At 49.5% G+C, this 12,648-nt stretch overlaps 3 protein-coding genes across 3 annotated transcripts; 2 read left to right on the top strand and 1 right to left on the bottom strand.

The window, feature by feature from the left end:
- Positions 1-851, bottom strand: JR316_0012404 (uncharacterized protein; the record flags this gene model as incomplete). Its single annotated transcript, XM_047898029.1, has 4 exons — positions 1-42; positions 107-469; positions 542-751; positions 786-851. 4 exons carry the CDS (start codon positions 849-851, stop codon positions 1-3), a joined length of 681 nt encoding a protein of 226 aa, XP_047742918.1.
- Positions 852-1,076: 225 nt separating this feature from the next.
- Positions 1,077-4,511, top strand: JR316_0012403 (uncharacterized protein; the record flags this gene model as incomplete). Its single annotated transcript, XM_047898028.1, has 7 exons — positions 1,077-1,261; positions 1,310-2,369; positions 2,406-2,501; positions 2,568-2,699; positions 2,903-3,754; positions 3,845-3,893; positions 3,958-4,511. The coding sequence occupies 7 exons, from the start codon at positions 1,077-1,079 to the stop codon at positions 4,509-4,511; spliced, it is 2,928 nt and encodes a 975-aa protein (XP_047742917.1).
- A 2,459-nt stretch (positions 4,512-6,970) lies between these two features.
- On the top strand, positions 6,971-11,614 carry JR316_0012402 (uncharacterized protein; the record flags this gene model as incomplete). The annotated part of the gene is made up of 4 exons (XM_047898027.1): positions 6,971-7,794; positions 7,875-8,029; positions 8,189-8,948; positions 9,004-11,614. The coding sequence occupies 4 exons, from the start codon at positions 6,971-6,973 to the stop codon at positions 11,612-11,614; spliced, it is 4,350 nt and encodes a 1,449-aa protein (XP_047742916.1).
- Between the last annotated feature and the right edge of the window lie 1,034 nt (positions 11,615-12,648).

Below are 12,648 nucleotides of genomic sequence, written 5' to 3'. Positions count from 1 at the left end.
TTACCCTCCATTCTCCCAGTGAATGGAAAAAGTCGACCAAGCCTGACAAGAAAAGAACGAGAGCACACTGGAGGAGAAGCGGTAATGCGGTGAAGATTCTGTGTACCTGCCATTTCTTTATTCCATTATCTCGCATATGATATATAGCGTAGCGTTGCCTCGGCGTCAAATCTGGATATGATTGGTGTTCACGCAGCCATTGAAGGGACACTATGCCAACAAGAACGGTTGCCAGGCTGAGGACAAGGCTTATGAGCCAGAATGTATTGACTCGAATGGTCGAGGAACTCGGTGAGAACTGTGCCTGCGCAAGAGGGGGTTCAGTAGATGTAGTATTAAGACCGGGCACGCGCTCGAGACGGGTCGCAATTTGAGACAGTAAATTTATCATGACATCTTCGGGGTCCGGCTGGAGATTCTTGTAGGATTCGATAATAAATCCTGTTACAACGGCAGAGAAAAGACCGGCCTACGAGTGGTCACCAAGAGATGTCAACTGACAAGGCAAAGAATGCTAGCAGATTGCGTGCATGGCACTCACGAAGATGAGCAAATTTTGAACCTCGTCCTTCCATGCTTCGCACCGCATTTTATCTTTCTTTATCAGCGGTTCCAGGAGTAAAGCCCACGGGTCTCCTTCAGGTTTGGGAGGTGCATATTGAAAGGGGTCTCCAACGGACCAAATTTTGGGAGGTGGTTCCGACTCTGGAGCCTCATTGTCCTGTCGCTGAATTACTTCTGTAGGTAAGGTCTAGAAGCTAAATTAGATGTATGAGGATAAGTACATCATTCCGTTTCGGTCCTGGTACATTCGACGCAGAAGAGATACTTGGACGAGTAGAAGACGACATCAGGATAACAGTGGCAGCGTTGAAAATGTCGACCGATGCTCGTGGGAATTTTATATGTGTCACCCTTTCCTTGTCGGCCTTGCCGACTCCCATTCACCTCGACCCTCTACATCCATCAATCCCATGACTGTGGACAGCAATTTGTCATACACAGCCTTGATCTGAATATGTTATTTAAGGATTCTCTCGTTCTTAACGTTCATCTTCCATATTGCTTAACGCTAAATGACGACCTCGGATTTACCAACGGAATTATGGCTGGAAATATTGTCGTACCTTCCTCGAAGTACCCTCCGTAAAATGATTGGAGTCAACCGGACCCTTTTTGAACTTGCTCTCAATGACCTGTACGAAGAAGTACGGCTCATATCCGACGATAAGGAAACCGTGAAAACCTTCAAGCAATTACAGTACGTGACAGAACATTTCAACACATTGTCCTACTAATGTTCGGATAGCCATAGCGGTGTTTCAAAGCGCGTTAGACACCTTTTCATTCGTCCAGCTTTTCTTCCGGGCATTGGTGAAATTGACTCAAAGAATGGCCGTGGAACCAAAATCGAACGACGCATTTCCTCTAGATTGTCTTCCTTTTCAAATCTCGTAAGGTGGTCTCCTTCCGAGCCACTTAGGAATCAAATTGAAGATCCATCGTTTGGTATTCTCCCCATTGCTAGAAAAGCGGTGAAGAGTTGTCCCAATCTTCGCGAAATCACAATCACTGTGCATGACCACGTCGCCACTTCAATGTTCATGTCGTTCCTCGACTCATTGTGGGCATCCGACTCTATAGGGCCGAATCTTCGTAAAATCTCTATTGATACTGTTGTGGAGAAGATTCCCATTTTCTTGAAACCTCTTACGATGCAAGCAAAGGTTCTGACTAACTTGGAAGAATTCAACCTTACTCTATCAATCAGTCGCTACAAGCATACTTCTACAGATTGGTACTTTGCAACACAAGCACTTGTATCCCTGTTTACTGAATTCCGGTCAACATTAACAAAAGTCTCGTTTGCGTCTATGGTTATTGCCGACTTAGGAGCGATATTTTCTTCTCTTCCTCGCCTTCCAAAATTGAAAACATTCGAATTTTGCGCTATCACCAATTCTAATACTCTCCCCAATCCTGAAGGGCTGACTCGATTTGTTTCAATGCATCAGTCAAGTTTACAGACAGTAACCATCAAGCCTTACTCACGACACGTCTCATTTCACCACTCCGACGACACCTACACGGTATGGCTAAATCAGCAGGAGCCTGTGGATTCACCCAAGCTGTATTCTTTTTCTCAACTTGTTTTACCTCAGTTGCAAAGCTTGGACATTGGTCTCCGTGATTTCGGCCGCTATATGATAGAACCAAACCTAAGCACCCGACGTCTACTCCCAGACCTACACCAAATAGCCCCCAATCTCGTCAAACTAGTGATGACTGATGTAAAGCTCAGCACCAACCGTCTCATGGAAATACTGGACTCCTTGACACCTAGAGTCGACATCCCACCCAAACTTGAAGTTCTTTCGTGTACCTGTTGTGAATTATCTCCACAGGTCTTCGATATGCTGTCCCAGAAACTGCCGAAGCTCAATGCTTTGACTCTTCAATATGATCAGCTTTCGATGCCAGATTCTGGTAATCGGTTTCAGGTGTGCTCTTTTGTCCATTCATTGTTAGAGAAAAAAATTTTAATAAAAATAAATACATTTCCTTAGGATTTGCGAAAATTCTCTGACGCCATGCAGGCACGTAGTTACTCGCAATGGTCTCTTCGCTATCTACAACTCCTGAAGCCAAGTCCTTGCGGACGAGGTCACCCCAGCATCCCCGACATGAAAATGGCGGCTGTCAGTTTTTCGAGTCATCTCGTCATGGACCTTGAATTCAAGTGTTCGTGCCATTATGAGTATAACCGGCGTTGAAAGTACCCACATAATGTATTTTAGGCTTTTGTGTGTGGATGGAACGAATTGATACTTATGTAATGCCCTGGTCTTTATCCCAGGAATGAATTGACTTCTTCTTCCTCTTTCCATGTGTTCACTTCAAGGATCGGGTTCTCGAACATTGGGTACCGCTCACACAATGTCTTCAACGGGTATGTTTTGTCAGCAGTATCTTCCAGCCAGGTTTCCGATGGTTATTCTCAGATCAGCCGAGTGCTGGGACGCTGTTATCAAAGAACGACATCAGCGGCACTGTTCTTCCTCAAGATGTGATGGACGCAATGATTGATATCCTTGCGGACCTTGCGTACAACCCAGATAACCATGACCCTGACGCACGCGTGGCTCTCGCACAGTGTCTCCTGGTCTCGCGATCTTTCTACGAGAAGGCGCGGCCCCGTGTGTTCCATTCTATTACAAGAAAAGAGCAGATTCTCCCCTGTGAAACATGGGACGAGCGACGCGACAATCTGTTCTTCGAACTGCTCGAAGGGGACTTGCTGCGCGATTTCAAACCATTGGCCACGCAAGTGCGCTCGCTGACTATTGCGGCATGCTTCCCGACGACCAACAAAGTGATGTTTTTAGACGGCTGGAGCAGCTCACAAGAGGAACTGGACAGGCAGCGCGAGCGCTTCCCTCGGATTCTGAACACAATGGTCAATTTGGAAACCCTTGAGATTCGTCCAGACGATCGCAACGCTCTAGTTTGGGCAACAGTGTACCCTGGCTTGAAGTCGTCCATTCGTAAAGTTTGCCGCACTGTTAAAGTTCTACGATTTCACAGAATATGGGGCTTTCCTATTTCGATTCTCTCAGTTTGTGTCAATCTTAGGGAACTATCATTGTCAGGTATATTGGCGACGCAATCCGGTATAGGAAACTGGGTACATAGCGGCTTGGATGACTTGGAAGTTCTGGAAATATCTCATGTGGATGAAGAGCTCCTGACAAGAGTATTATCATACCGTCCAAAAGCATTTTCTCGGCTCAAACATCTAAAAGTCACCTTGCCTTGCTCTAACGACCTAAGCAATATCCTACAGTGCTCTGTTGATACTCTAAACACGCTGGAAATATTTTCGTTTTCGGGCGGTGAGAAATACTTCTCGCTCGGCAGAGTCGTGTCATCCCAGTGCTAATTAATCGTCGGGTTTAGATTATTTCTCATTCAGTCCCGATACAAAATCAAAGCTTGCTGCTCTACAATCTCTAATCACACTGCGCCTTCATTTATCAGCCAGTCTCAGCCTCCCAGAATGCTTCCCTCCTCAAGGCCTGACCTATTTCATCAACTCTCTAGTAGACGACTGCCCATCCTCACTTGAACACATCGTCCTGGAAAATATCGTGAGGACCACTGCTCAGCAGGCCATCGACCGCCAAAACATCCTCCCAGCAGCGTGGAAACGGCGGTGGGAAAAGGTCGACAATCTTCTTACAGACCGCCGTTACCCGAGCTTGAAGACGTTGAGCATCAAGTTTATCGAGAAGCGGTCTGCCATTGTCACGCATCGCGCCCCGAGTGCTGACGGCGGAGTATTTTACTCGAATTCTGTGTTCTTGGATGAGAGCGAGCTCCTCAAGATGGAGAGAGAAAGTTTGGAGTGGCTTCGGAGGTATTTTGAGGAGGCACTTCCAAGAGTGCACACGTCGACCGTTACTATTCATTTCGAATATTGCATAAGTCAGAGTGGAGATGACCCCCTTTGATCCCATACCGTCCATGCAGCATCCAAATCATGTTTTAACCGATTTTCACGGCGTTCGTGCGCTAGCACACAAAACGCAACCGAGATGCATGGTAATTGGATAGAAACGGCTCTCTAAAATACAGTAAGGTCTTTCTACCATAGGTTCATCAAGTGCGTACCCGTAACCCTATTCCACATCTCAAATGACAAAGTACCCCGATTTGGGAAGGATATTTCCATGTATAGAAGCAACAGATCATGTCTTCTTGTCAGACGCAGGGAGCTATTCCCGAGAAGAACACACTGAAAATAGTACAGTATGAGCCAAATCATGAACAAGATGATATGTGTATGGTGAACTTACTCTGATGGTGCTACAGCTGCCCACCATCAACTTACTACATGCAGATGAGTCCATGGTTGAGTTCCGACAATTGACTTTGCATCAAGACACTCCTATATCCCGGGACCTTTCTCCGGCCAAAAAGTATCCTCTTTTGGTACGGACGACTACGGGTGTGACGGTATCTGTCTTGAGCATTCCAATAGACCAGTTGAAACGACGGAGTTGATTCATTTTATTAATGTTCCGTGCTGATGATACGCGCTGCTCTAGAGTCACCTTGCTGAATTGGTGTGTTCCAGAGCTCGGAGTTGGAGATGAGTACAGGCTATCACTTTTCCAGGAGTCCAAAACGCGGTGGACTACAAAATATCGAGTGAATCCAGCTATGGTCAATGGGATACATACGCGGCTTCATATAATATTGAAGGCGACAAAGATTCCAGACCTCGTGAGCTACAATTGGAAGCGATGTAGCACCCTTGCAGAATTTTCTTGTTAGAATATTGCAGGGTGCGCTGATAAATTGCATTTGAACATCAATTAAGCGGTTCCGCGAGACATTCTAGTTTCTGAATGGTTAGAAACCATGTGCTGCTTTCATTTTCGTGATTACTGCTCACATCGTTCATGTTCAGTTGTAATCCAAAGGAATGGTGGGCTGCCTCCATTTCTTGCTCCATTTCCCAACGTTCATCGCAGACTAGACTGGTTAGCTAGGATGATACATTCCGCAGGTGCATGCATTAACTTACATTGATGCGATTCAAGCAGCCTGCAGTCTGGTATATTGATAACCCCTAACCGAGGGCATTCATGTTTGAAATTTCTCCACGGAGACTAGTGTCGTTGGGGAAAAATGAAGGACACTTTGACGCTAAGGTCTCTTTCCACTCTGTTACCGTGAAATAGACTAGTGATTGGCAGAGCATGGGGTTGCTATGGACCAGAAAAAGACCAAGTCGATAGAATGAAATGATATTAAAGAAGTTGATGAGCATCATCTCTTTCATATAAGCGCCCGAGGACTCACACCGTCTGAAGTCGTAACATCTGAACATACACGACTGTTTGACAGTTGAATAGCCAGGTTATCTTGCGTGCGCCTATAGACCGTTCAAGTCCACGGTTTGCTTCATTTCAGATTCAACACACGTGCCTCTTGGACCGTGTCAATTTTTTTTCGAAGCTGCGCGATGGGTGGTGTAGTACTCACGAGACATGGTATGGCCAACCGCCTGACTTTCTCAGCAAGAACACAACGACGTCAAGCCGCTCTATTTTTGCATCAGCTGCTAAGAAGAGAATGTTCCTTGTTGATTTCATTTCGTAGGCATCGTTCTACCCGTCTATCGGCCGCTCGATGGATACGAGAAGGATAAGGATAAAAAGTACAAGGCGGGAATCGCCCCACTCTTTGGATCGGTTGGTCATCGATGGCAGGTTAAGAACAAGGGGGAGCTGGTGGCCATCCTTGGATAAGGAAAATGGTTTTCCACGCGTTTTTTCGTCCATGGACGCGTAAGGAAAGCAACTTTCTGCACAAGTAAGTAGTAAAAAGCTCTGAGCAGGAGAAGCAATGAAAAGTAGAAATTAAGGGCCGGAGGGAGAGAACGAACGGTAACCGCATAAGGAGCATGGTTTGTTTTCAGGAACGGTTCCCAGGCTATGATAGGAGGACAATTTATGCATTCAAGCCCAGCCTTCCGTGCATCAAAAACAAACAAGGAGGTTTAAACCTGCACTACACGAGGCAGAAATCCCCCCGTTTGGTCCTTGTCACGACTCTCCACTCACGCGCCGCTGCCACTCCGTCCGCACGAGTACAGGTCTTCGACCGTCAACCACGAGGCCGTTCCAAAACTGACGCGCGCCTCGTGTTTATTGGTCATTCCACTGCTCACGATTCACGAACGGCTTGCTTTTATCGTACAGCCTAATCTAATCCTTGTCTACACCCCCACACCGCTCTGCGTTCGCCAGAGTCTGGTCGCGGCTTCTTGGGTTTCAACTTTTTTTTTTAATATTCTTTTTTGTAGTTCAATTTTCTGTCCAAGTTGACTTGTTCAGCTTGTGCTGCTCGTTGTGATACACGAAAGGCTACAGTTCATTTTCATTTAATTTTCGAGTCCGAAATGGCACCACCCCCGCATTCTTCATCATCACACCGACGCGAGCCCAGCAGTACTCCGTCGCCTATAACGGGAGCAAGTGGTGCGCCAATCACTTCCGGACCTCAACTCTCTTCATCGGAGACTACCAGCCCAACGAGTCGTCGGCACTCGAAGGATTCCGAAGGCTACCCGACATGGCTTCCGAAACGACCTCCACCACCAGCGCCAGCTTCGACCCTCGGCGCTGCGAGCCATATCCACTTCGGCTCTACGCCGAGTCCTGTTGATGTCGATGCCGACGCGGAGGGTCTGGGGCAGACGGAAGCATATGCGGACCCGGAGGCTAATTATGGCTACCCAGCATACCCATACGACCACGAACACGATCATGAACTCGGACACGATCCACAGCGGCAGGCTCAGGCGCAAATAGGCGGGCGAAAGCCAACACCGCGCTCGGTGCGCATCGTCAGTCTCCAGGACTCATTTGTAGGTGCGGTGGAGAAGAGAGCGACGGGCAATACGTCTCGGGAGCCAACGGACCAGACGCTCATTTCTGGTGTCAACGCGCCTCCGCGGGTGTTCACTCGCGCGTCCTATCCGAACAACAACCCGACGGCGTTCCTGCCATCCTCTGCCCAGCCCATGTCCCCTTACGCTTACGCCAACACGAATCTCGCGCCCCCTGTCCAACCACGATTTAACGCCAAAAACCTCAACCTCCAGATCCTGCTCAATCCTTCGAAATGGATGAAGCTGTACTTTTACCTTTGGCCCTTTTTGGTGTTTTACCACATTCCGTTGCAGAGCTTCTTCGACTTTAATGCCGTTTTCATTTTGGTCCAGTTAGTCTGATTCTGTTTTTCATTTCTGGGTTCATTCATACAACTAACTTTTCTTTTCTTTTTTCTCACCTATCTCTCAGGGTCTCAAAGTTCCCGAATTCAACGTCACCCTCCTCTTCTAGGAAGAACTGGGCCCTCGGAGCAGCGGCCTACATCGCGTGCTGGTTCGCGTGGATTCTCTTCGTGTGTATCATGTATGAACTCGTATATTCCTTTTCGAGACGGTGGCGGCTTCGTGAGTTTTTTCGCATTGGCTTGATTTCATTCATTACTCCTTCCAAGCTCCTGTACATACCCTCCCGGCACTTCAATTTTTCTCGCCCAACAAAACATTTCTTCACCTTGATTTATCCACAAATGGGCATTTGCTAACCGTAAACGATCGCCCACACAGGCCGGCCTCTCATGCTCCCGATATTCCTTTCCTCTGCTGGGTTTAACCTCGCGGCTATGACGTCGTACACCAACTTCAGCTTCCTCCAACACCTCCGAATCTCCGCGTTCATGCGCCCAGAAGACGCGTATCTCGCCAGTGGCGCCGGCACAGCAGCAGCCACAGGTCCAATCGTGATCCCCGTCACCGAAGTCGAAGAAGAAGTACACGTGCGGCGCGACGGGCAACAGGTGCCCGGTCAAAGTGAGGACGTCGAGCGCAGCAGTATGGTTGAGGTCGATGATGGGCTGGACGACGAGTTCACAGGCGAGTTTGGCGAGATTTTGGAGGTGGATGAGAAGCGCCGCAGGAGGCATGTCGCACAAGCTCAGACGCCCAAAGCGAGCGCTTCGAATTCGGCATCTACACCATCGTCGACGCAGCGCGTCAAGCAGCGTCGGACCGCGCTTCATGGAGACGATGGCGATAGCGACAGGAAGAGGAAGAAGAAGGTGGAGATCGCGTGGAAGCAGGGATTGGCGGAGACGTTCTTTTTCTACTCCCAGAATGTTCCAACTGTTGCGCTGCTCCTTCCCCGCGCTGCGCTCTGTCTTGCTCTTTTGTTCGCGTTTTCGTCGTCTGCGCCGTCGTTGAATGGGCCTTCGAATAGGGACGGAACATTCTTCCGCTCTGATGGAAGCCTTACGGACTACTCGCGTGGTATCCTTATCGCGAATGCAGCGTGGACGGGATGGAGAGCATTGGTGGTACTGGTTTCCTGGTACGTGTACCCTTCTCGATTGCGCAGTTTCAATACTTACATCATCATTTTCCAGGCTTGGCCTTTGGATCTTCTCCAACCAGCGACTAGGCGGACTGTGCGGACCCCGCCATACATGGGACGAATACGCACAGGAAAAGACCCGCGCCCGCTACTCCGCAGCAGCATCCGAATACGAAGCGTATCGCTCCAGCTTCTACGGGTTCCCAGGGAGCCCGTACGCAGGCACCCCGTACGGCGCAGACGACAGGCGAAGCGACTATGGAGGCGATGAGCTGGCATGGGCGTGGAGGGAGACAACGCGCACGCGGGTGCAGGACGCATTCGAGTTTTGTCTTATGACGCGGCGGAGGAGCGGCGGCGGCGGCGTCAACGATGCGGGTCAGGCATTAAGGTGGTCGGCAGCCCCAGCTGTCAGACATGGACAGCCTGATGGCCTGTCGAAAGAGCCACGAGGTCCAAAGCTGGACGCTGCGAAAGCCAGTGAGAAGGAGGAAGAGTTTGAAGGCATTGAAAAGGTCCTGGCTGCTGTGGGATTGGGAGGCGGGCCGTCGCCTGCGAAGCGCGGTGTGCTGAGCAAGGATTTGTTCTCCGGTCCTCCTCCGCCGATGGGCTCTCTGATACCGGACGTTGTGGTTGCCGAGGCGTCAACTTCGACGGGTAAAGGCGTATTTGTTCCTGTGGGTACCGAGCTGGAAATGCCAAAGGTCGCTAAAAGGAATTCGAAAGACAAGGAAGGTCCTGTGATTCCTTATCCATTCTCGAATCCTGGAGCGGGACAGGTGTCGAGTAAGGACTCGGTGCCTTTCCCTGCTAGCGTGAGCTCGGACGCTGAAAAGGAGAAGAAGGCCAGCTCCAAGTCAAGCAAGAGCAAGAGCAGCTCCAGCGCTACCAGTGGCACCAGCGAAGAGATCGACGATGATGAGGAAGAGGATGATGATGAGGAGGAGGATGACGACGATGAGGATGATGATGATGAGGACGATGATGAGGAAGATGATGAAGACGATGAAGATTTCGAAGGCAGCGAGGAACCATCCTCTGGTCGCGCCTCTGGCTCAATGTCATCCCTCGGTCAACCCATCAGCCCGTCTTCCCGCTACCCTTTCAGCCTTCGACGACCCGCAGGTGCAGGACATGGACGCACAATGTCTGGTGTATCGTCTGCATTGTCTTCAGGCGGCGCTGGCTCCGTCATTACCCATAGCACGGGCAACCAGGAATCTGCGGAATCGAGCAGCCCCGGCCACATCCCCATGCCTCCACGACACCCCGCAGCCGCTGCAAATGCTGGACGAGCACGCAGTGCACATGTGCCCATCGCGTTCCCTAGTGTTTACAGGCAGAGGATGGATAGCGGACCTACTACGAGCAATGGAATCATTGTCGATCCGGCCGTTAGCTATTTTGACCACGATGATGATGACGAGGCTGAGGACGAGGACGAACATGGGGAAGAAGAAGAGGAAGATGACCATGGAGAACATGAGGACAGCGTCGGCCTGCTGGGAATTCCATCTTCAGCGCGCAATTCGCGTGTCTCGCTGTCCAATACGTCCTCGTCTGGCGAAGCTTCACGGTCGCGTACTCATTCACGCCATTCAGTCCGGTCGCGAACACGAACACATTCGTCGTCGCGCGTTGCACCCTCTCTGCACAGTGTACGTGAACGCGCAAACTCTCTAGGTGCCTCTATGCGCTCTTTGATGCAAGGTGCTGCTTCAGCCTCCATGACACAATTGGACAACATTATGCGCGGTGCGACGGGTCCTGCAGCGGGTCTAGGTGGCTTTGGCAATAGGAGCAGCAGTAATGGAAGTGCAAGTGGAAGCGGCAGTGGTCACAGCAGTCGTCCACGCAGTCGCGTCAACTCGTCAATGGCCAGGCTGGAAGAGGACGTCGTTCTTGATTTGCCTCCGGTTCATCAATATCAGAATCCTCGATTCGAACAGGATCTAGAAGCGTACTCGTCGTCTGGGGGTACGCATTCGCGCAGTGGAAGCGAGAGTCTGAGCATGAGCGCTGAAAATTACACGTTCGGTCGTCCCATGCCATTCCTTCGCCAACCTCCACCTCCCTCACCGGTCCACGAACAACCTGAAGTGCCTGATACTCCTGTCGATCCCACCACACAAGGCGTGCCTCAGTCTTTGGAATCGCAGATGTACTTCGACGTCGACGAAAGAGCAGAGAGCCCAGCATCTGCGGCTATCCCAATTCCAATCCACCCATCTACTTCTCCAACAAATACGATGAATACTGCTCTTTCTGGTTCGCCTCCTCAGTCAAGCAGCGATGATCACTCTGGCTCCTCTGAGCGACAAGGAATACCCATCCCGTGGACACTCCCTGCCTCACACCGCATCTTCCTCCATCCCCCTACACCGAACACTCTAGCCCTTCCTCCCCGCCAGACTGCCAACACTGAAACCAGCAGCAGTGGTTCTCCTCCGGACATCAGTACTGCCGCCGGTAGCTTTGTCACCGCACCAGCCACACTCGACACGGACACCGCGACGTTAAGCAACATGTCGCAAGCGACGATTGGTCCTGACGACGGAAGCTGGGGATCATCGGCTGTGCGCAGACATCGTGCAAATATGTCTGGTGGGCCGTTGGTGGACAGACCGGCCGATGATACTGGGCCATCGTGGCATATTATGTGATGAAATCGCGACGACCTTTCTGTCATGCCAAAATTGCAGAACGCACAGGTCTTCTGTTGGATCCAATCTCTGACGTCTGTCGATGATTGGTTGCATTTGATTTGACAGTTCATGCCCTTTCATGTCTTTCAAACCTCGATGATTCTGGTGCCTCGCATTTTGCCATTTCCCGTCCTTGTGTGCTTTAGATGTAGTATTGTTTTTCCCTTTCATCGTCCTTGCATTTGTTCAGACATTCTATTCAGCGATTAAAGTAGTTTACTGCACATTCTACATTTAGACCTTTGCGACACCCCTTTACACACTGCGGCACCCTATTCCTCTGCTTCTTCTACCCAGCGTGCTTACCTCCTATCATCTTTGATTGATCTACCGTTTACTTTCAACCTAAACACTCCATACTACCTTCCTACACCCTAGATATCCGTCTGTGGGCTTTGACTATCCCCTTCATCGAGCTTCTCCTACTACCATTTGTCCCTATCCCTTGACCTCTTCGTTAACATCTCTTCATACATTCATCTAACGCCTACGTCACCCTATTTTTCCTACTTAGCCGCTTTCAACTATCTGTTCATCTAACTGACCATTTATTCCATTCATCTAACTTCACCTTAACAACGTTCATCTATTTTGCTAATTACTAATTCAAGACTCTATGTGTTGTTTTTATATTCACCGGTATACAGTCATGATTCACGGTTCAGAAAATTAGTTTGTTGGTTACTCTATCGCTAGGTTAGTATCATCCGTGTCTCTTATATGACTTTCACTGCCAAATAAATTACTTGTTCAGTGTTAAACCTTGTCATGAAATGTAGACTGAGAATGTATTATCGATCGAGCCCTCCAAGGCGCTTCAATTTTGCTGATGGAACTGTTCAGCAGTCAGATCATGCAGTAGAAGCTCTCTATAGGATAATCTGTTGTGTTTGCTCTGCTCGAGTAGTAGCAAATCTTCAGATATGCTATTTGGCTCCGCTGGTGACGCTGAACGACTTGCAAATAGGGGCGTCCGAGGAATGAAATCAGAA

Source organism: Psilocybe cubensis, chromosome 12 (genome assembly GCF_017499595.1).
Source record: "Psilocybe cubensis strain MGC-MH-2018 chromosome 12, whole genome shotgun sequence".
NCBI classification, from domain to species: Eukaryota; Fungi; Basidiomycota; class Agaricomycetes; order Agaricales; family Agrocybaceae; genus Psilocybe; species Psilocybe cubensis.
Note: the sequence above shows the minus strand (reverse complement) of the source record. Positions and strands in the feature narration are given on the sequence as shown.